Below are 23,509 nucleotides of genomic sequence, written 5' to 3'. Positions count from 1 at the left end.
ATCTTTTTTTCTTTAAAATGTGGCCATTTTTTTTTTTTTTGGCTTCCAGCCACCGAATTTCTAGGACTGGCTCTGCATACTGTATGTAAGCTTCATCTTCAAAATCAACAAGACATAGATAATGGTTTTAATTTTGCGTCAAGAATCTTCGTTTAGACCAATATTAAGAGGAAGACCCGAAACCATAGGATCGATTTTTTAAAATCAAGACAGAGGTGACAAAGTAAATGATAGATTCATAAGGATGGAAACACAAGAAGCAACAAGAACAAAGTCTTATGCTAAGTTATTTGAAGTTTAGATGTGGAGCATTTGGTGAATCATATATAAATTCATCAAGTTGAAGCCTCTGCTGCTTCCATGAGCTGCTTCACCTTAGTGATGTAGTCACTCATGGCCTCATCCGTCGATTTCGCTGACATCCAAAACCAAAACCCAAGACAAAACGACAGATTAGATTCGGTTTTAAGTTTTTCCAACAAGAATCGTAAGCTACGTACATCCGGTTATAAGCAAACAAGTAGCAGCTCAAATATGAAATGAGTTACCTTCAACGGCCTTCCAAGCATCCCACTTGGCTCTTTCCTTCATGCTGAACATCCCAGGACGGCCTATAAATCAATCAGAACACACACAAAAAAATTAAACGTCAGTAACATGAAGCTTCTTCTTAGAGAGAGAGAGAAATCGAAAGGAATGTAATATTATTAACTGGTGGTCACTGGCCCGACGGTGGCTTGCTTGAAGAGACCGTAGAGGATGAGCAAGTCTTCGTCAGATGGTTTCGTGGTGAGCGTCTTGACTTTCTCAGCGTGCTCCTCGAACTCCCCCTGCAGATATATATATACATCAAACAATCTTAATTGCCTATAACACCATCAAACATATTATTACAACTCCATTCCTTAAACTGGATAACACAGCAAAAAAGCTAGAATTCAATCGAAAAAATCGAGAATTCATGGACACAAACCCCAACCGGTGAGATTGATTACAAAACTTGTCTGATCACATAGAAACCAAAACAAACACTATCCGAACATAAATTGTAACCGAAATGAATAGACAGGAATATGATCGTACCTTCAAACCCATGATGATTAGACGTTAAGATAAGCAGCGAAAACAAAATCAATGTGTGACGGAGAAGACGAGAACGCGCTTGTGATTATATACTAAGATACTCTCAGGCCCAAAACTTTATTTTATTTCTGATATAGTAAAAATCATATTACCCTTATTAAATCAAATATAAAAGAAAAGAATAAACCTAGAGATACTCTTACACGTCAGACACCTCGCTGATTGGGCTTATCTACCCATCAATGAAGGTATGGGTAAAGAACATGTTCTGTGTTTCTTTTCTCAACGAATATGTTCCTTCTCCACTCAAACGAACGTCTGATCATGGGTTTCCCCATTCATCAATTACCCTTATTTTATCTCAATTATTTATATAAATTCAATTAAGGTAGATGTCTTTTCACAAAAACCAAAACATCTACTGCATAGTTGTCCTAAATCAAAACAACTTAAAAGAAAGAAAATCTTGCTAATTTCAAAGGAAGTGAATCATGGAAGGTTATCTACCAAATCAAAGATTAGAAATGCAAGATCAATCCATCAAAGACCATTGCCACCACAAGCTAACTAATAAACAAGAGATCAGTAGCACAAGATTATTCATTTTCTTTTATACCATCGCAAAAACAACAATTATATCAAGTATCTTATATGTGGTCCTTTGAGATAATTTACTTTTGTCAATACAGAAAATCATACACACACACACACATATATAATTCAATACACCAAAATCTTCTTATAGTTCAATATCCCTTGCATTCCCTAGCCAACAATGGAGATGCTACTGAGGATAGTAAGGTGGTTGGTATTGAGGTCGTAACCCATATCCAGTTTGCTGCTGATAGTAGACAGGTCGAGCCACTATAGCTGGAGCTGGAACCGATCCATATGGAGCCAATTGGTTGCCATATGGGACATTAACACCAGGCACTGTTGAGTTCACAAAACCAAACGGGTTCACTTGTAAACCGTGCCTAGGATCAGGCAAAAGCGGCGGTTGCTGATTATGTGTCCGAGTTGTCAAATTATTACCCGTAGCAACTCGAGGTCGTTTAGGGGGAATAGCAGGGGAAGCGGGCTTAGCGGCTTGCCTCCTCTGAGCTCTCAGATTCTCCAACTCTTGAACGGATTCCTCAAGATCCTCTTCAAAAAACTCAATTTCAAGGTTCCTCTCCTTAATCACCCTGATCACCAACCTCAACGCACTAAGCTCTTTATCAGTAGCTTCGTTCTGGGCCTTGAGAGAGTTACCCCCTTCGGCGCAGACCCTCTTAGCAGCCTCTCTAGAGTTGTATAAACTAGTTTTCAAAACATTAACTGGTCGGAACCTATCAGTCATCTCAAACTCGTAAATAAAAGTAACCGCAGCAAGTAACCTCCCGGTATGCAACAGCTTCTGAACAATACCAGCGACTATGGTCTTATCCAAACCAAGCATCTTAGATAACGTAGTCGCTTGTCTACACTTGGAGATCAAGAAAACGTAATCAAGAATCTCTTCCATCTTAAACACAGATACTAACTCAAAGACTACGACCAAGTGAAGAAACCCTAACGCTTCCGATGATTTGTTACATATATTCAACCTCCAATCGGAAGCGAGCGTCCTCGCTCTCTCCCTCAACTCGTTAGTGAGACTCGGTTTGATCTCAATCAAAGCTTCCAACAGCAAAACGAAGGTCCTCCTCGCATCGAGGGCTCTGGCGGAAGACGGCGGGGAACAACGGTAAGAGCCTTGGATGGCGTCAAGAACCAAAGCTGCTGGACTCGATGAGGATCGAATCGCTTGCGCAAGCTCCGGTTCGATCGACAAACGCTTATTCGAGTTATCAACCATGAACTTCCCCAAGCCTTTGCCGTCCATGTTGTCGCAGAACGTTCTCAGTTCCGGCCAGAGGAGCGGGGGTGGTTCGGTTATGTCGGATTGGAGGAGGCGGAAGCGGTCAGAGAGTGAGGACTGGAGAGAGGAGAAGCGAGAGTCGATGTCGGACCAGGAGAGGTTGAAAGATGGGGAGAGGAGGGAACAGTGAGGTTGAAGGTCGTCGAAGGCTTGCTTCAGCTTTTGCTTCTTCTCGTCGATTTGGTTGATCGCTAAGGAGATTGATTCAGGAGCCGTCATTGTAGGTGGAGCCCTAGATTTTGATTGATTTGTTCCCCCCGCTGCCATCTCATCATAATCTCTGTTTCCTGAGAAAGCAGTATATATACTCAGGTTTTGTTGACACTATCGAAGACAAAAAAGGAAGGAAATCACGGTCCGGTTTATTGATCCAATCTCTTTGGTCCGGTCATCACGTATTATATGGAATGTTATCTTCACCTTCATGCACTGCAATCTCTCTGTCTCTAAAATCTAAAATTCCTTTTGATACCCCATCGCTTAATTCTTTTTGGAATACTAAGAGCAATACAAGATGAGAATTGCTGGTGTATTCATGCACCTGGCTAGAACAAACATTCGTCCGACAAGTCCAAAGAAGATCTGAGAACGCACCGGAAAAGGAGAGCACGTAGCAATAGATCTGAACACCATATATAACTGAAGCGCCAAACTAATGAAGAAGGCCAGTACCGAAGAAGCCAAATACATCCGCATAACTCCGAATAGAATAGATCCATGCCACAAAGGATCACCAAGCTTGAACCAACGAGATCCAAAATCTGCAACACCACAACATCATAATTTGACAAAATATTTAAACACAACCATAAATAAGACACATATTTGTCCCCCAATTAAATTCTTTTTCGCAAAGTCAATGTGAAGGCTACAATCAACTAAAAACAAGTGAGAAAAGGGTGAAACCCCATCACAAGATAGATCAAAAAGGTGTAGAAGCACTGTGGCTTATTGGTTAATTATACACCCGTGCCTGGGGTGTAGAAATCCAAAACAATACAACTTATTGTAGATTATAAGATGAAAAACTTATCGGAGGTTCCAAGTAGAGTGGTCGTCTGAGAGAGAGAGTACGCCCATCAAAGGAGTTGCACATGTAGAACCGTGCGTGAATCCAAGTGTTTTGGGGAAAGCTTCATCGTGAAATCATTATCTGTGGAGTTGCTTATCAGTATTGCATATGCAGCAGGTAGTTGATCATTAATATGTAATAGAATTAGAGATTATATGATGGTGTAATTGTTACCCAATGTTAAAGAAAATCATAGATCAAAAGAGAGACATAAAGACAAAGAAGAAAGCTAAAGGGGCGCAACATCAGAAAAAAGTTATCGAAAGCTTATCGAAAAACACCGAAACGGCGGAGGAGGCTTTTAAAGGATGAAAGAGAAGAGAGAAAAATTAGGGCGAACTGTCTATTCGTATTTTTCTTCATTTTTCTTCTATTTGTTGGGTTGTCATCATTTAAATATTTATACAAACTGATTTCCTATTAAGGTGACGTTACACGGATTTTCTCATTATTTATATGATATATGGAAAACACGTAATGATAAATTTTTATGTGGGCTCTAAGCTTAAAACATTTCAGAAACCGCATGTCCCTCTTATGTGGGCTCTAAGCTTAAAACATTTCAGAAGTCTGCAATGACTTTGGGCCAACTTCAGCTTCAACTTTGGCTTTATTTTTTGCTTTTTTATCTTTTGCTTGTAATTACGTTTTTATTTTTCTATAACATCAAGTACTGATTTGAACGTTTCAATTTTCAGATATTTTTATTTTATTTTTCTTTATAAAAATCTCTTTTTTTGCTTAAATATAAAAATCTCTTTTTTTGCTTAAATATAAAAATCTCTTTTTTTGCTTAAATATAAAAATCTCTTTCCAACCATAATCTAACACCAATCCAGTAATATATGTTTCGGCTTTATTCCGTCAAAGATTTCACAGTCAAAAAGTTCATGTCTTTGATTTGGATTTCTCCAACTTGTGGCAAGGATTTTAAGAATGGATCCATGATAGAGGAGAAAACATTCCGGTTTCAAAGACAGATTAAATGAGAAAAAATGGAGAATCATTAGCGAATTTAAAAGGATTTAATTGATTCACCTACATAAACAAAGAGAAGTTTTACAAGAAAATAATGAAGATTTTCAACATATACAAATATTGATATTGTATATTTGGTATCACCTCGTGGAAAAAATGGATCATTTCATAGAGTTAGTTATCAGATGATGCATCATCAGAAATTTATGAATATTTGCATTCGATAAGAGTTGAATACAAAGAAGGAATAGAAAATATTTCACATGTTAGCCAATAAAAAATTACTTGTAAAGAAAGAATTATCGTACCATGAGCCTATTGTTATCTCTCAAAGTTTTTTTTTAAGTCTTCTAAATTTTATTAAGGGACTGGGCCCAAAAAGGAACGAAGCCCAACAAACAACACAAACATAAAAACCATAAAAGGCCAAACAACAGGCCACCAAACCGCAAAACTTATGGGCCACGAAGCCCAAAAGAGAAACCGTCGAGAAAGATGCCAGCTCCACCACCACGTGTCCGGACGCCCGGCGCCCAATGAACACGCGTCACAAATGGAAGGCACGAGCTTCCTCCGGAGTCAGAGCGCATGCACGCCGGAGCTCCGCCTTCAGCGAAGCCAACCTAGAGAAGAAGCCGCTCAAACAGAACAGCTCTGAATCTCAAAACGACGAAACATCTCTGACAGATCTACGATTCGAAGAAGGGAATTCAACTGCCTACGATTGAATCTAGAACTCGAATCTTCCAACGAAGAAAATTCAGAGAAACAGATCAAGAGGCGGAAGGACAGAGGAAGAACGGAATCGTAGATCCACTATAACCGGTAACAAACCGGTGATAAGCCGGCGAAGACGGTGTAAGAGGATCACCTCTTCCCGGAGACTAAAGCCGGCGGAGAAAGTGTTATGTGAACCACCTCTCCCCAGAGACAGAGCCCGAATCATCGGGAGACTACAACCGGAAAGGATCCGGTGACTTTGTTACACAACGAAGCCGGAATGAAGAATCACCGGCGTCAACCAAAGAAACTCAACCGCTTTCTCATCTTCTCTGTGAAAGATATAGAGAGAGAACAGAGATGAGAGAGAAAGCCAACCGAAATCTATCTCTCAAAGTTTATTGTGTCTAGCAAAGAAAAATGTGTATCGCGAGAAGAATAAACACATTAGCATAAAGTATTAAAGTTGCACTTCATTAAAAATATTATCGTTCAAGGTGATATAAATGTAAATAATTTCGCTGATATTCTAACCAATGTAGTTTTGGTCAGGAAGTTTGAGGAATCCGTGGATTTCCTTGGGAGCACCACTCGCATCGCAAAGCATGGGTTTGCATGCAGAGCCGGTCCTGAGATTCACATACTCACTTAAGGCCGCAATCGAAAAGAAAAAAAGTGACTGATTTTATATATTTTTCAGAAATATTGGCTTTTTTAAAAGGTTATATTTTCCAGTGCAATTGGTGGCCGCAAGCGGATGCTTGCTTTGCTTTGCCTAAGGCCGTCTCTGTTTTCATGACTTAAGTAGTAGATCGTATTTGATGTTATCAAGGTGGAATTTGGGATTCTCAATTGTATAAATTCATATGTTCTTATCTGTGTGGACGAGTTCTTCGAAAACTATATCAACGAGTTTGTAAGTTTGATTCTTATTTTAAGTTAAACTAATTTGTAATCGAGGAACAACACAGTAACCTTACCAGGACTCCGATGAAACATACTGGGCGTCATAAGAGATTTAAAATATTGTGGAAAAGCTGAGTTATTTAGGGTTTGACCATTTCCTGCAAGCTACGGTAGTATAAGTTTTTGGCTGCACGTTGCAGCGTGGATGACTAGAAGAGGTTTAGAAGTGTGCATGGACTGTAACATGTCTTCTTGCATTCCACTCATCACTGTGGCTTGGGTCCCATTATCTCAGATTGTGTAAGAACCTTGTTTAATTCAGTTCTGTTTTGAGTTCTATTTGTCACATACTCAAATAGATTGGTCAGACAAAAAAATGTGGATCCGGTTTTAAAATATTCGGTTTATTAAGCAATCGATAAGATTTGACCCCAAATTTCATCAGGATTTTAAAGTAATAACCAAACAAAGAGACAATTTGCAAAAATAAATGGTTTCTCTAGTAACCATTGAAGAACAACAAAAGCAAATCTGCAAACACGTTTCCCTTTTTCTCACACCCAATGTTTCCTTGGCAATCTGCAACCATTATGAGATTTCCTAGTAGTGTCCTCGATGTACACTATAGGATTCTGATCATTCTTTGAATTGGAGTAACCGCTTCTGAACGCCACAATAGCGTTCATCAGTATTGTATATATTGCAGGTAGTTGATCATCATATGTAATAGAATTATAAATTATATGATGGTGTAATTTTTACAAAGTATTAAAGAAAATGATAGATCAAAAGGGTAAGACATAAAGCCACAAAAGAAAGCTAAAGGGACACAACACCAGAGAAATGTTATCGAAAAACATCGAACGGCGGAGGAGGCTTTTAAAGGATAGAAGAAAAAAAAATTAGGGTGAACTGTCTATTGATTTCTCTTCATTTTTCTTCTAGTTGTTTTGGGTTGCCATCACTTAAATATTTATACAAACTTATTTCCTATTATGTGGTGTTACACGAATTTTCTCATTATTTATATGATACTAGATTAAGATCCGCGCCTTGCGCGGGATGAACATCGTATATATAAATTATTTTACGTATAATATTGTTGCGGGCACAGAAACCGTACCTAAACCAATGCTCAGCCAGATAAGCAACAACTGCCACAACTACCTCACTAGAGCTACCTACGACCAAGGTTCATTCAAAGAAGTGCATCTCAACCACCTGAAGGAATTTTGGCATGAAACTAATTTTCACAGAAGGCCAGCTCAATCATTCATCACTTAAGCTTAGAATTACAAGAAAAGCTTCGTGGAGGAAGAAGTTATGAATTTTACAACTTGGAGGTTTCCCAACCCATCCGTTTGCAAGTATCGGCCCTTAGAAGAGAAAATCAGCCAAACCAAGAAGCGGCGCGGGCCAAAATCAATTATGGATCTCAAGAGGGATCTTTTGTGGATCCGACAAGCCAAGAATCAGGAGAAAAGGCTCAGTGAAGTTGAAGATATAACCATTTTCCCAAACCTGGTTATAAGGAGCCGATTATGGAAAGATTGCATAATCAGTTGGTCCAATCATTCCCAAATCGAGATCAGGCAACCAAGACATACCCTACACGATCCAAAAATTCCAGAAGACATTCCAGAAGAGTTTAGATGGACCAGCATGCAGAGGAACAGGTGAATCTTCATGGCCAACAACTTTCCTTTTTCGGCCATGTTCACACTAGGAGGAGTAAATGGGTTTTCACTACAACTCTTTGAAGACCAACGGCCATTTTATTTCATATGTGGACTAAGGAGTATTTCAGGAAGGCTTCCAGATCATGGGCATATCCAGAAGCTGTCTAGATACAAGGCTCAATCAAGTTTCCTTTTGGAGAGGCTCAAATCAAGCCTAACGGCTAGATATCTTCAAGGAGCCTAGCTTATGATTTTTCTACTTAATTTTCGTGTACTTAGTTTCCTTTTGAGTCATAGGAACGTTATAGTAGTCCCAGTGTCGAGCCTATATAAGCTCAGGTCATAGTTCATTGTAAAGGACCCTTGATCATCTTTTTAAAGTAATAAGAAATCGTTTTCTTTTAAACAAAGTTGTGTATTCTTTGTTGTTATTTCTCTAGTTCTTTGTGTGAGATTCACTAAGTCCTAAAGAAGCCACGTCCAGAGAGCCTTGTGTGATTCAAGACCATCTGTTTGTCCATTGATTGAGAGAGTCAATCCATATCCATCTATCCACTCCATCCATCGATCCAGCTTGGAAGAGATACATATCAAGCAAGCCGGATTCCATCTTCAGTCATCTAACCAACCACTGATCCTTGTTGAGAGAGACACACGTCCAGCAACAAAGATCCTATCATCCATCTTTCTATCCTTCTTATTTGATTTGTTTTCAATTTCCATATCATTTAGTTTTGAATCATAAAAATCCATAAAAATCATATTTGCTTCAGTTCATCATTTGTCATATAGTTTACTTTCTGTTCTTCATATAACTCCATAAAACTCATAAAAAAGTTCATCTTTTGTTTCAGGTACAAATCAGCCGGTCTAATCCTCCATCGCAGCCGCCTAGCCGATCGTCCGTCCGTCCTATCTGTCCAAACCGATCAAAAACCAAACCTCAGTCAAGCCATCCGTGTAGTCTGAATCCCAGCCTGCAACAAATATGTTCTTTTATTTTTTATTTTTTTTACAGCACAAATATGTTCTTTTATATATTATAAAATAATGTATATATATTGGATAATGAAAAAGTCAATAACTATTACGTATATAATTAAACTGGTGTAAATACGTAAATAAATTTTATTAATCCTCAGTTTTTTATTTTCTATTTTATATAATTAAATTGACATAATATATACATAGATAAAAAAGTATATTTTTAATATTGATATATTGTTAAATGATGCATTCTACTTATTTGTATCTTTTATAATAAAAATTTAAACGCTGATAACAAATTTCCATTGTGATTGGTTTTTGAAAGTTTTAGTAATTTATAATTTTTATAAACATTCAATTCAAATTTTAATATTTAAATATAAAGTTGTTAGTATTTCTTCAGAAATTTTATCAAAAAAAAATTGTTCAAAGCAAATTTCAAAATTAAAATATTTATGTATTTTCCATCGTATATAATTTAATTAAAAGATATTAATATATATGAGACTTTCTACTTACATGATTTTGTAATAATTTGTATCTTGTTATATAAAAAAAAATAAATCATGGATCATAAAAAATTTAATGTGAGATTTTTTTTTAAAAGTTCAAAATATAACATATACAAAAAAATCTAAATTTTTATTATGTGGTTAATGTGATTTTTTAATTTATTTTAGTAACTTAAAGCTAAACAAAAATAATAGAGAATACACTAATTTGTATCAAATCTTTATTATTCAAATCATTAATTGTTATATATAATTTAGCCACATTAGGTAATTCCATAATTTTTATTTAAGGAAAGAATTGAAAACATTAATATATTAATTTATGGTTAGTTTAATAAAAAGTTTATTATATATTTAAATGGACCAACCTATTTCTCTAATGATTCTAAGAATCATTGTGGTGATGACACGTGGCTACCTCAAATGTTGTAATGCTTCTCTTTTAATATATAGGGGATATGGAAAGCCCGTAATGATAAATTTTTATTTAGACTATATGCCTAAAACGTTTCTGAAACCACATTGTCTCTCTCAAATTACCAAAAGTGATTAAAATCACCTTTCTGCAATGACTTTGGGCCAACGTTAGCTTTATTTTTGGCTTTTTTAATCTTTTGTTTGTAATTATGTTCTTATTTTTCTAATAACATCAAGAAATTATTTGAACGTTTCAATTTTCAAATATTATTATTTTTATTTCTCTTTACAAATATCTCTTTTTTTGCTTAAATATAAAAATCTATTTCCAATCATTATCTAACACCTATCCAGTAATATATGTGTTGGCTTTATTCCGTCAAGGATTTCATAATAAAAAATTTCATGTATTTTGATTTGGATTTCTCCAACTTACGACAAGGATTTTAAAAATGGATCCATGATCGAGGAGAAAAAATTTCCGGTTTTTAAGACAATCAAATGAGAAAAAATGAGAAATCATCAGCAAATTTTATAACGAATAAATTCATCATTTAAAAATCGATTCACCTACATAAACAAAGAGAAGCTTTGGAAGAAAATAATGAAGATTTTCAACATATACAAATACTGATATTGTATATTTGGTATCACCTCGTGGTAAAATTGGATCATTTCATAGAGTTAGTTATCAGATGATGTCATAGGAAATTTATGAATATTTGCATCCGATAAGAGTTGAATACAAAGAAATAATATAAAATAGTTCACATGTTGGCCAATAAAAATTTCTTTGTAAAGAAAGAATTATTGTACCATGAGCCTATTGTGTGACTTCCAAAATGTATTGTGTCTAGCAAAGAAAAATGTGTATCATGAGATGAATAAACACATTAGCATAAAATTGCACTTCATCAAAAATATTATCGCTCAAGGTGATATGAGTGAAGAATTTTTCTGATACGTTAACCAATGTAGTTTTGGTCAGGAAGTTTGAGGAATCCGTTGAATTCCTTGGGATGGCCAATACGAAGGAGCATCGCTCGCCTGGCAAAGCATGTGTTTGGATGACTTAAGTAGTAGATCGTATTTGATGTCATCAAGGTGGAATTGGGATTCTCAATTGTATAAATTAGTATGTTTTTTTCTATGTCAACGTGTTCTTCAAAAACTATATCAACAAGTTTGTGAGTTTCATTCTTATTTTAAGTTAAACTAATTTGTAATCGAGGGACAACACAGAAACCTTACGAGGACTACTTACTGGGCATCATCAGAGATTTAAAATATTGTGGAAAAGCCGAGTTATTTAGGGGTTTGACCATTTCTTGCAAACCACGGTTGTATAAGTTTTTGGCTGCACGTTGCAGCGTGGAGCTAGTCCTGCTTCTTGATTTATTAATCAATGTGGATGACTAGAAGAAGTTTAGAAGTGTGCAAGGATTTTAACATACTCAAATAGATTGATCAGACGGAAAAATGCGGATCCGGTTTAAGAATTTCCGGTTTATTAAGCAATCAATATGACTCAACCCCAGTTTTCATCAGGATTATAAAGTAACAACCAAACAAAGAGACAATTTGCAAAAAGAAATGGTTTCTCTAGTGACCATAAAAGAACAAGAAAAGCAAATCTGCAAACATGTTTCCTTTTTCTCTCACACACGACGTTTCCTTGGCAATCTGCAACCATTATGAGCTTTCCTAGTAGTGTCCTCGATGTACACAATAGGATTCTGATCATTCCTTGAATTGGAGTAACCGCTTCTGAACGCCACAATAGCGTTTCTCTTCTTCTTGAAATGAGTAAACCCATTGACCTTAACCACCACAGACTTGAGACCCATAGCCTTAACTCTCCTCCCAATGTTCTCAGCAGTTGCATCAGCCGTGTAACTCGTCATCTTCCGTCCACCTTTCAGATCAGGCAAACTACCAGACGTAGCCTTGCATTTGACGTTCCCCTTGGAGTCAGTAACGGTGACAAAAGTGTTGTTCCGCAGCAGCTTGATGTGAATGATGTCAGCGTTGGTCTCGAGGTTTGGACGATGGAAGTGAGAGAAGAGCCCTGTGGCTCTACGTACTTCGTCCTCTTCTATCACTCCTCTAACAAAGTCCAGGTCTTTGGAAATCCCTCCGGTGCGGAAGTTGTCCTTGAGAAGGTTAGACTGAGTGAAGCTTTGGTAGCTGGGTAAGCCTTCTTGACCGGATTGAGAAGGTAAGGTGTTTGGTAAGCGTGATCTCAGAGGATTTCTGAAGGTAGGAGGAGCAGAGTAGCCACCGTCGCCTATCTTGTTTAACAAACCTGATCTCATTTCACTGAAACTAGTGAAGGAGGAGGAACCGTTTCCTCCGGTGTTGAGTAAGCCTGCTTTTATTTCACTGAAACTTTTGGAGGGGGAAGCATTAGGATCCGGTAAGCCGGTCTTGTTCTCAGAGTCTCCAGGAACTGCTCCTTGCTCTCCGAATCTCCCCCCTGTTCAAGAATCCATGAAACTAACCAATCACTCAATATACAAACTATAGTTGTGCCACAGAAAGACACTACACAGATTCCTAATCTAACAAACTTGTTCTAGATCCAATCATCGTTCGTCGCATTACTCAAAAAATGAACAAAGCAAAATCGACAAGAGATAAGGATGGGGGGAAACGACGAACCAGAGGAGCCATCTGATTGAGAAGAAAATCGACATACTGACTTGATTCCACCATAGCTGCGGATCAACGAAGGAAGTGAAGAAGCTCGAAGATGACGAGAAACACCGTTCATTTTCCTCTCCTCGCAATTTTCTTTTGGGGTTTAGGGTTTTTTCTCCGACATCAACGAAACAGTTTTGTCGTCTCGATCCCCCTTCAGGGATAGTAGATCTGAAAATGAGCTCACTATTACTTACTGGGCCGCTCATTTAAAATGGGCCTTCTAACCTATTGGCCCATTTCTGAACCAAACAAATAATTGTTTTTAACCAAAATAACCGGATTCAATCGAAGTTAATCGAAAAATCTGATTTCTTAACCGATTTTAAACTGAAACCAAAAAATTTAAGTTCACTGCGGTGAAACTTTCATTAACCGAATATTGATCGATACTAACCAAAAACCGAATAATAGAATTCAAACCGAACTTTCAAGCCTATTTACACAACACGTGCAGGTGGTCCTTGACGAATAACAAACAAAACACTACAATCATTTGAACATAGAGCAATAAGAAAAAAACATGTTCCTCTGACCTAACGTAACAAAGACTCTTCCATTTCTTGACTCTCCTTCTGAAACTCAGGCACATCGCAACTGACAGAGAATTTGACCCATCTCTTTCGATCCATATGATCCAAACAAGGTTTCATCAATAAACCAACCATCACCATCACAAAGCTCACTACAGCCACTTTAAAAGTCGACAAAAGAACAACCAAACATATCAGCACAATGGGAGGAACACATATCAAAACCGAACCAACGGTTCCCGCAGGTATCTTGTACGGTCTCGACGCAGCCGGATACTTCATCCTCATCCTAACAAAAGCAACAAACTCCAAAACCATTCCACCACAGTAAAGCAAGTTCTCCGCAGCCACAATCTCGTGAAAACTCAATCCAGACAAGAGCAAAACACCTGAAGCTGAGCACACAATCCCTAACAAAGGCGTTCCATAACGAGACCTTTTGGCGAAAACCTCAGGCAGCATACCGAGCTCAGCCATTCCAAGAAGCTGAAACGAGTCGCTACTCATCTCGGCTATGAACATTCCCATGTTCGACGTAGCTGCAGCCACTTGAACCCACACTCTCAACCATCCTCCACCGATGGCTCCTGCAACTTCAGCTAAATAACCATCGGTCCATAGCTCGCGGTTCAGCGGTATAGCCCCGGTTCCAGACAAGAGAGGGAGGAAGTTAGAAAGAGTTACAAAGATCACACTGTAACACAAAGCCCTGGGAAGTGTTTGCTTCGGGTTTGCCACTTCACCGGCTAGTGTACTAACAGAATCCCAGTAGTTTAAGTTCCAGAAAAGAGTGTTTAGATACAAGTTCCACTTCACATCTCCTATATCTGTAACAAGCCACCTCCAAGGCTGGAGATTTGGGATCGAAATGAGACTCATTACAGCGAAAGGGAGCATCGTAAAGACTCCCATAAGAACCGCGGTCCAACCGACAATGGTTAGTCCTCTGTAGTTTAGGTAAGTAAGCAATAGAGTCAAGATCAAGATGGAGGCAACTCTAGGCAAACCGGTAGATAAAACCGGTATAGCGGATTTTAGATAATCAAGGAAGAGAACCGGATACAGAGCGTTGTCGATGACCCCGCATAGCCATTTCATCCAGCCTACTTGGAACCCCCAAAAGGGTCCTAAGGCAGAGGAGACCCAAACCACAAAACCGCCGTTTATTGGGAACATTGTGCTCATCTCTGCAGTGATTAGTGCCTCTGGGATACACCAAATGAACGGGAAGATTATAAAGCCGAGAAGAGCTAACAGTGGACCTGCTGCATTCACAATTCCTTCTGCACCAAAAGGACCTCCTGAGACCTCGTAAAATATTAGGAAAACGAGTGGTATCATGGAAACTTTCTTTATAGAATTGGTTGCTGCTTTAGGCGATGCAACATCACTGTTGTTATAGTCTCTCATGGTGATTATCCTTCCCTTCTGAATTAACTAAACAATAAGAGACGAGATAGAGAGCTTGGAAGAAACTATCCTTACTCCCAAAGTTTAATGAGAGGTGGAGAAGACAGCACTAACCGTGAGAGGATCAAGGGCTTATCGTCTCGAGATTTGCAAAGATTGAGGGATGTTTTAAGAAGACAAAACACTAAAACAGTCCCATACTCTCATAGATCTCACATCTTTTAAAAGAACTGAAAAAAGTGTGGTCCTCTGTTTTAAGATTGTCCATATCATATCCCTATGATAAAAATAATGGAGGACGAATCCTTGAGAGAGTTGAGTAAACAAGCGACTGAGATGGTGATGATGGAACCTACGAAGTGATTGAGACACAACCAAACTTTGTTTTCAGGCAAGGAAATGGTCAAACATCGATACTAGATAGGATTTTCTAATGATGCTTCTTTTAAGTTTGTCTCTTTCCAGTCATTCAGGAATTTAAAACTTCTTACTAAAACATTGATTATGGCAACGACCAAAAAAGAAGAGAAGATACAAGCATTGCACATCTTATTAAAACCGTGTTTAAGACTAGAACAAGCATGTGAATAAACACAACTTACCATGACACTCGAGTTTTTTCGTGGCTATGGCTATCCAAGCTCTGTACTTAAAAACACAAAGGAAGAACACACTCCTAACGTATCAGAGTTTCTTGGCATTCCCGAGTCTCCTGCTGAAGGTCTGGTAAGTCAGAACTGATGGAGAACTTGAGAATTTTCTTTCGATCCATATGGTTTAGACAAGGATGCATCACAAAACCAATGATCAGCATCACAAAGCTCACCGCAGCTACTTTAAGAGACGAGAGTGCTACAACCGCACAGATCAGTAAGGTTGGAGGAACACACATCAGGATAGAACCTACTGTTCCGATAGGTATCTTGTATGGTCTTGATGCAGCCGGGTGTTTCATCCTCATTCTAACAAACGCTATAAACTCCAAGATCATACCAACGCAGTAGAGCAAATTCTCCGCAGCTACAATCTCTTGAAAGCTTAGCCAAGACAAGAGCAAAACGCCTGAAGCTGAGAACAGAATCCCTAATAACGGTGTTCCATAACGTGACCTCTTGGCAAAGAACTCGGGAAGCATACCACGCTCAGCCATTCCGAGAAGCTGGAAAGAGTCACTACTCATCTCGGCTAAAAACATTCCCATGTTTGACGTTGCTGCAGCAGCTTGAACCCACCATCTTAACCACGCTCCACCTAGAGCTTTAGCCACATCAGAAAAGTACCCATCTGTCCATAACTCACGCTCTAGCGGAATCGCACCGGTTCCAGTCAAAAGAGGGAAGATGTAAGAAAGTGCGACTAAGATCACTCCATAGTACAAAGCCTTTGGAAGCGTCTGGTTCGGGTTTTCCACCTCACCAGCTAGAGTACTGATCGAATCCCAGTAGTTTAGGTTCCAGAAAAGCGTGTTTAGATACAAGTTCCAGTTCACATTCCCCAAGTCCATCACAAGCCATCTGGAAGGCTCAAGCTGCGGAATCGAAATCAAACCCATGACAGCAAAAGGAAGGATGGAGAAAACACCCATAGCCACAGCAGCCCAACCAACTATAGTTAGCCCCCTGTAGTTCAAGTAAGTAAGCATAAGAGTCAACACCAAGATGGCTGCAACTCTGGGCAAACCGCTACCTAAAGCAGGGACTCCTGATTTCAAGTAATCAAGAAACAGAACAGGATACAGCGCGTTATCTATAACACCACTCAGCCACTTCATCCAGCCTTGCTGAAACCCCCAGAACGGTCCCAAAGCAGAGGAGACCCACACGACGTAACCTCCATTCTCAGGGAACATTGTGCCCATCTCAGCAGTGATCAAAGCCTCAGGGATACTCCAGATGAAAGGGAAGATGACAAAGCCTAGAAGAGCTAACAAGGGTCCAGCTGCATTCACGCTGTCCTCAACGCCAAAAGGACCACCTGAGACTTCGTAGAATATGAGGAAAATGAGTGGTAACATTGAGACTTTCCGAATCTTGTCGGTGGCTGCTTTGGGAGATGGAGATGGAGTCTCGTCATCAACAACGGTTGAGTAAGGAGCCTCATTGTTGCTGCTGAAGTGGCTCATCTCAACAGAAGCTGATGATGGATTCACGGTGATGATTCTCCGCTTCTGCATAACGTCATCCAAACGATTAGATATCTGCAATAACCCCTTTGTCGAATTACTCTATTGAATCTAGGGTTCGTCTTAATTGGGAATTGATTAACCTAATCCTGAAGCAGCTTTACGAAAACAGAGATGCTCTACGTATAGAAAAACGAAAGTCTAAACCTTTACGAGAGGTGAAGAAGCACGAACCTTGAGAGAATCGAGGGTGCTCTCGAGATCTCCGTCGTCTATTCAGGAGAGTGTTTGGAACGATTCAGGAGCGCTGATGATGAAACAAACAAGAAAACAAAACAAAGCAAAAGCCCTTTTCGACTAAACCCAGATTCAAAAGAATTAAATTAAATTATTTATATTATTGGAAATAATGGTTCCACGTGTCATCAAGTTTGGCTTTACTAAAGATTCTTGCAGCTGGGGAGGAAATGTTTTTCTTTCAAAGGAGAAGATAAATGTGTGAAATCAAGAAAAGCATGGATCTGCTGGATCTGGATCTCGAATTTGCGCATGTGCTTACTTAATTGGTGAAGGAACCAGTTCTCAGTTAGTTGGTGGACTTCTTTAATTTCTAAAACTTGATGGTGCTGAGCTCTTTACTAATCATTTTTTGTTTGACTAATTTTAATTTTCATTGGATTTTAAAGAACCTAAACATATATGGCTTTTTTAATGTCCAACAACTAAACGCATAGGGATGAAGACATAAAATTCAGCTTCATACCATAATATACAAAACTATATTATATTAGAAAAATATTTTGTTTTAATTATTGTTTACTGAAACCGGAAAATCTATGAAAGCCTGGTTAAACACTCTTAACAAACTATACAATTTTTGGTCAAAACAAACTATACATACAGTATTTTTGTAAAGGACTTACCAAACAACAAAAATTTTGAACAAGCAAAAAAGTATTTTAGGCAAACAAAAATGGTCAGGGACAACCGGCAGCACATTAATGTGTTGAAAGAGCAAATACTATGTGGATGGTTTTTAAACCCATGCATGTGTAGCAAATGTAGCATGTCAACTTGTAAATGAAATATGGGTCTGACAATTACTTTTTTGTTTTGTTCATCTAGTGAATTCAATAACACAAAGGAGAAATACAATTTTGAGATACAATAACCGGTTAGAAACAATAATTGTCCGAAGAAACTCACTTCCCCACCCCCCCCCCCCCCCCCCCCCCCCCGGAAGCAAAGTGAAGTAAACCACCAGAACTAAACAAACAAAATGGAGGTATGAACAAGTTAACTCGATATAGAGAAATAATCAACAAACCAACAAAACCTCTAACTCCAAGAAGAACAAATTAAATCGTATATGCCCCGAGATAACCATCTATTAATGTTCCTCCCTGTTGATTGCATCCTTCCACAAGACTCATGAACACAAAGGATCTAGCCCGTCAAGTCGGTCCATGACATCAATTGGCTAAGCGGCTCTAGACCAAACGCACGGGCTCGGCTTCGAACTACTTTACCCAGCTCCACAAAATAAGCGCATCAGCTCGGCTCAAAAGCCTGATTGCTCTCGAGTATATCTAGACAGTTACTTGGGAAACGACCTAGAAGAATTAAGCCCATTAGAGTAAAACGACCTAGGGCGAACGGGAAGAAGGGTTTATCTATATAAAAGGAAGAGAGGATCGACGAGGGAGGGGATCTTGAATTTTACAAGCACATTTGGCGGCTAGAAACTTGGGGTTTGCTCATTGTATATCTTGCCTACTTGTAGTTTCCCTGTTAGCTCACCAAGCATCGGTCACCTTTTCCGGCCTATACTTGTAAACTGTTACTCTTTTCCGATCTAATAAAATACCTTTGAACAACCCACAATCGAGTTAAGTTTGTATGTACCTAAATATCAAATTTGAGATGATCTCGAGTATATCTAGACAGTTACCTGGGAAACTGTTCAGATTGAAGTTTGATAAAAGATTAAAAGTTTTCATATAACAATTTCTTACCCCACAACGTTGAGAACATTTCGACCTTTTTCATTTATACCCGTAGATAATAATCTTGGTAATAAGAAAATTTCCAACAAGCTTTCAAACTCTCAAATTTTGAGATTTTTATCTTTTTTTTTTATTTTTTACAACGAGATTTTTATCTCTACAATAAATTTTCAAATTTTGAAGCCTAATAGTGAAACCTTAAATTTTAAATTTCACTATTCAAAAACTTAAAATACTATTTACTTTTATTTTTTTCCTCATGATTATGTAATTTACATATAGGTGTACTAATATTAATTTTTATTACTTAATACTTACAATTATATTTTATTTAAATATTTAAATATACCTTTTATATATTACTAATACATAAAAAATATAAGTATATTCTAAAATTAAAATTATAATAATTATTATTGTTTAAAACAGAATTATTATTTTACACGATAATTATATTATGTTGAACCATATATAACTAATTAAAGATTAAAAGTACAAGAAAATATATTTTACATGAAAATAAAGATTACAAACACATATAAATACTACAGATGAACGTGATATCAACACACTGGTTAGAGATGCAAGACCGGCACCACAAGCAACCATTGAAATGGCAATAAATAAAAGTACTCAATTTTAACAATTTGTAGCTCGTAATCTTAAAAACAAAACTTATTTTTTACTTCGAAATGCTCTGATTGATCACATATGAAAATGTTATGGAAACAATAATATTGAGTAATTTTTATTTATATATTTTGTAATCTAATGTGTGTGTTTTAATTAGTTAATTAAGATTGAGGACTAAAAAAACAAATATATATATATATATATATATATATGTTTGAGGCTTTTTAGTAGTCCACCATTAAACTCTTATTTTGAAGATTAACCATATTCAAAGTGAAGTTCTCCATTGAAAATGCTCTTAAGAAGTACACTTAAATAAGATTCTTGGTAAACATTAATCAGAATCATTATAAATGGATAATATAACTTCAAATAAATTTCTAATCATTGAATAAACATATAGTATTAGCACTATGCTTCAATTATTTTGATCTTCTTAGTTCATCTTAAGGCTACAAATATATAAAGATCCTTCCTAAACAGATGAATTTCCCTTTAGATTGTGCTTTATAATCTCTGAAATATTTATTGGGTTACACGATTTCAGGTATCCATCTTAGCTGTACAAAATCCTAGCGAAACTAATTACACTGTATGATATATTAGAAATTGGACTAGCTTTGAACTCATAAAATAGAAAACTTTTATTTTAACTATATAAAATAGAATAGCAAACTATTCTCTTGTGCTCATGCACGTATATAAATAATTAAATATCACAAAATATATAATTAATAATTAATTAATTAATATTCTCTTTTATTTTTATAAATTTTATATGGGTTTTTAATTTATATGCATGAAAAAAATAGAAGACTTTTAAACGGACATCTGATTTTTTATAAGCATTTTGATTGATTCGATTATTTCTTGAGATATTAGTTTGTATTTATTTATCTCAGCCGAACTATAATTGTTAAATGGTTCTAAATAGGCTAAAAGCATATTAATTTTGTTAACTTCATTTAATTTGGTTTATTGATTTACATAATTTTTTTTAAATCATGTATGGTTTGATATATGTTATCGTGGAAAAGAAAAATGAAATTGTTATCGATTTTAAGTTGGGTGAAATATCAATATTTTTTTCAAATTTTATGTGTATATTTAAAAATGTATGACCAAATTATATCATAATAATTTTCAACATATTTTAACTTATTTATTATTATAAAGTCATGCATACAAAATAAATATAAGATATTTTAAGTATTAACATTTCGTTGATTTAATTAGGCTTCTGATTTTGAATACATGAAGCATGATTGATTTACTTACTTATTATTTGAAATATGTTGAGTTGTATATATTTGTTTGAAATGCATCACAACAAATTAGGTTTTCAGAGTTTTCTGGTATAATTCAGATGACAACCAATATATTACTATTAGATCCAGTCTAATAAAATGTTTGAGTTTGTATAAATCTATGAATGAAGAAGTCTTAGAACGAAGACATGTGAAATTAAAACAAAATTCAGAAAACCTAATTAGAACAAAAAAATACCCGTATATATATTCGTTTTAAATGAATCACAACTATGTTTTTTGTTAAATGATAGATTCTAAGTCATAAAAAAAGACACGACTTATATATGGGGAGTGATTGATTGGGCTTTATCTCTATATTTTGGTTTTATTTATTTTTAAATCACTAAACTGTATCAACTATATTGTAGCTTTATGTTTAAAAGTTATGACCTCAAGTTTCTATTATTTTTTTTATCAATCATGCTTTAACTTAACTTAAGGCTACAAGTATATAAAGATCCTTCGTAAACAGATGAATTTCCCTTTAGATTGTGCTTTATAATCTCTGAAATATTTATTGGGTTATACGATTTCAGGTATCCATCTGAGCTGTACAAAATCCTAGTGAAACTAATTACACAGTATGTTATATTAGAATTTGGACTAGCTTTGAACTCATAAAATAGCAAACTTTTCTTTTAACTATATAAAATAAAATAGCAAACTTGGTTTGTCCTTTGTAAAGATACTAAGTGATTCTCTTGTGCTCATGTACGCCTATAAATAATTAAATATCACAAAATATATAATTAATAATAATTAATTTATATTCTATTTTATTTTTATAAATTTTATATGGTTTTGTAATTTATATCCATGAAAGAATAGAAGACTTTTAAACGGACATCTGATTTTTTTACAAACATTTTGATCGATTTGATTATTTCTTGAGATATTAGTTTGTATTTATTTATCTCATCTGAACTATAATTTTTAAATGGTTCTAAATAGGCTAAAATCATACTAATTTTGTTAACTGCATTTAATTTGGTTTATTGATTTACACATAATAGTTTTTAAAATCATGTATGATTTGATATATGTTATCTTGGAAAAGAAACATGAAATTGTTATCAATTTTAAGTTGTGTGAAATATCAATATTTTTTTTCAAATTTTATGTGTATATATAAAAATTTATGACCAAATGAAATCATAATAACTTGTAAACATATTTTCACTTATTTATTATTTTGGAGTCATGCATACAAAATAAATATAAGATATTCTAAGTATTAACATTTCGTTGATTTAATTAGGCTTCTGATTTTGAATACATGAACCATGATTGATTTACTTACTTATGATTTGAAATATGTTGAGTTGTATATATTCGTTTGAAATGCATCACAACAATTTTTTGTTCTAATTAGGTTTTCAGAGTTTTCTGGTATATTCAGATGACGACCAATATATTATTATTAGATCCAGTCTCATAAAATGTTTGAGTTTGTATAAATCTATGAATGAAGAAGTCTTAGAACGAAGACATATGAAATTAAAACAAAACTCAGAAAACCTAATTACAACAAAAAAATACTTGTTTATATATATTTGTTTTAAATGAATCACAACTATGTTTTTCGTTAAATGATAGATTCTAAGTCATAAAAAGGACACGACTTAATATGGGGAGTGATTGATTGAGCTTTATCTTCATACTTTGGTTTTATATTTTAAATCACTAAATTGTACCAACTATATTGTAGCTTTATATTTAAAAGTTATAGACCTCAAGTTTCTATTAATTTTTATCGATCATGCTTTAACTTTTTTTTAATGATACATTAAAAAAAAATAAAAAAAAACTTTTTCTTATGTAGTTTAGGCAAAAAACCTACATCTTCTTTTTTATAGGCTGTAAAATCTGTAAAATGAAAAATTATATATAACATAAAATAATAATAATGTAAATTATTTTAATTGATAAAAATAATTATTTTATATATACACCACATATTTCTCATATTTTGTTTTAAAAGATCTACAACATATAGTTTACAGCTATAACACATTTAACCACAATAAAAATCTCTGTAAAAGAAATATACAATAACAACTTTATAGCTACAACCGACTTATCTACAACTAAATTTTACAGTCACAGTCGAACCAATCATCAACATGGTTACCGGCCGATAGTGAAGCAGAAGCAAAGAATATATGTACTTGAAATAGTATATACTTTAATTGTGTTTATGTAGTTTAATCATTTAAGTGTTCTAAAATTTGGCTCAATGCGTTATACGGTAATCAACAGTACTATTTTCATGTTACACATTGTTTTATGCAAATTTATATAGTTCAGACGAATAATAGCATTTAAGCAACATTAGATGTTTAGACGGATTTTAAGCATTAATTTGAAAAAATAAATATGAATATTATCAAATATTTAATTAATATCATTATTCATATTGATTGTTATTTATTTTGTGTATTCATATGATTATAACTATTATTAGTACAATTGTTTGCAAAAAGATAAATTTATAAGTTTTACAATTACCACCTATATTTATTTAAACATATTTTTAAT

At 35.6% G+C, this 23,509-nt stretch overlaps 5 protein-coding genes across 9 annotated transcripts; all 5 read right to left on the bottom strand.

The window, feature by feature from the left end:
* Positions 1 to 163: 163 nt before the first annotated feature.
* On the bottom strand, positions 164 to 1,304 carry LOC106367157 (acyl-CoA-binding protein). The gene is made up of 5 exons (XM_013806872.3): positions 1,287 to 1,304; positions 1,084 to 1,211; positions 713 to 830; positions 549 to 611; positions 164 to 415 (listed from the first exon to the last, which is right to left on the bottom strand). The coding sequence occupies exons 2-5, from the start codon at positions 1,093 to 1,095 to the stop codon at positions 336 to 338; spliced, it is 273 nt and encodes a 90-aa protein (XP_013662326.1). The 5' UTR covers positions 1,096 to 1,211; positions 1,287 to 1,304; the 3' UTR covers positions 164 to 335.
* Positions 1,305 to 1,669: 365 nt separating this feature from the next.
* Positions 1,670 to 4,649, bottom strand: LOC106367158 (FRIGIDA-like protein 2). Of its 3 annotated transcripts, none has more exons than XM_022690932.2 (2): positions 3,528 to 4,649; positions 1,670 to 3,273 (listed from the first exon to the last, which is right to left on the bottom strand). In XM_022690932.2, exon 2 carries the CDS (start codon positions 3,251 to 3,253, stop codon positions 1,868 to 1,870), a length of 1,386 nt encoding a protein of 461 aa, XP_022546653.1. In that variant the 5' UTR covers positions 3,254 to 3,273; positions 3,528 to 4,649; the 3' UTR covers positions 1,670 to 1,867. The 3 variants fall into 3 exon arrangements, with proteins under 3 accessions (XP_022546653.1, XP_022546654.1, XP_013662327.1); XM_022690933.2 differs by having other exon boundaries at positions 3,581 to 4,649; XM_013806873.3 differs by having other exon boundaries at positions 1,670 to 4,139; positions 4,233 to 4,648.
* Positions 4,650 to 11,748: 7,099 nt separating this feature from the next.
* LOC106367161 (probable ribosomal protein S11, mitochondrial) lies at positions 11,749 to 13,147 on the bottom strand. Its single transcript, XM_013806877.3, has 2 exons — positions 12,919 to 13,147; positions 11,749 to 12,733 (listed from the first exon to the last, which is right to left on the bottom strand). The coding sequence occupies exons 1-2, from the start codon at positions 13,028 to 13,030 to the stop codon at positions 11,916 to 11,918; spliced, it is 930 nt and encodes a 309-aa protein (XP_013662331.1). The 5' UTR covers positions 13,031 to 13,147; the 3' UTR covers positions 11,749 to 11,915.
* A 158-nt stretch (positions 13,148 to 13,305) lies between these two features.
* LOC106367160 (probable polyamine transporter At1g31820) lies at positions 13,306 to 15,253 on the bottom strand. The gene has a single exon (XM_013806876.3). It carries the CDS (start codon positions 14,898 to 14,900, stop codon positions 13,494 to 13,496), a length of 1,407 nt encoding a protein of 468 aa, XP_013662330.2. The 5' UTR covers positions 14,901 to 15,253; the 3' UTR covers positions 13,306 to 13,493.
* A 177-nt stretch (positions 15,254 to 15,430) lies between these two features.
* Positions 15,431 to 17,510, bottom strand: LOC106367159 (probable polyamine transporter At1g31830). 3 transcript variants are annotated; one of them, XM_013806875.3, is made up of 2 exons: positions 17,257 to 17,510; positions 15,431 to 17,067 (listed from the first exon to the last, which is right to left on the bottom strand). In XM_013806875.3, exon 2 carries the CDS (start codon positions 17,020 to 17,022, stop codon positions 15,577 to 15,579), a length of 1,446 nt encoding a protein of 481 aa, XP_013662329.2. In that variant the 5' UTR covers positions 17,023 to 17,067; positions 17,257 to 17,510; the 3' UTR covers positions 15,431 to 15,576. The 3 variants fall into 3 exon arrangements, with proteins under 3 accessions (XP_013662329.2, XP_022546651.2, XP_013662328.2); XM_022690930.2 differs by having other exon boundaries at positions 17,230 to 17,502; XM_013806874.3 differs by having other exon boundaries at positions 15,431 to 17,097; positions 17,257 to 17,498.
* Positions 17,511 to 23,509: the final 5,999 nt, after the last annotated feature.

This window comes from Brassica napus, chromosome A9, assembly GCF_020379485.1.
Source record: "Brassica napus cultivar Da-Ae chromosome A9, Da-Ae, whole genome shotgun sequence".
NCBI lineage: Eukaryota > Viridiplantae > Streptophyta > Magnoliopsida > Brassicales > Brassicaceae > Brassica > Brassica napus.
The sequence above is the reverse complement of the archived record's forward strand: the minus strand, read 5'-3'. Positions and strand labels throughout refer to the sequence as shown.

Excerpts from the sequence above, each read along its gene's own strand:
- LOC106367157 (XM_013806872.3), bottom strand. Across the intron at positions 612-712 it reads CGTCGGGCCAGTGACCACCA|GCCGTCCTGGGATGTTCAGC; the intron begins GTTAATAATATT and ends ATTGATTTATAG. Across the intron at positions 416-548 it reads TGCTTGGAAGGCCGTTGAAG|CGAAATCGACGGATGAGGCC; the intron begins GTAACTCATTTC and ends TTTGGATGTCAG.
- LOC106367158 (XM_022690932.2), bottom strand. The coding sequence starts at position 3,253 with ATGGCAGCGGGGGGAACAAATCAATCAAAATCTAGGGCTCCACCTACA.
- LOC106367161 (XM_013806877.3), bottom strand. The coding sequence starts at position 13,030 with ATGAACGGTGTTTCTCGTCATCTTCGAGCTTCTTCACTTCCTTCGTTG. Across the intron at positions 12,734-12,918 it reads TCAATCAGATGGCTCCTCTG|GGGGGAGATTCGGAGAGCAA; the intron begins GTTCGTCGTTTC and ends ATTCTTGAACAG.
- LOC106367160 (XM_013806876.3), bottom strand. The coding sequence starts at position 14,900 with ATGAGAGACTATAACAACAGTGATGTTGCATCGCCTAAAGCAGCAACC.
- LOC106367159 (XM_013806874.3), bottom strand. The coding sequence starts at position 17,073 with ATGCAGAAGCGGAGAATCATCACCGTGAATCCATCATCAGCTTCTGTT.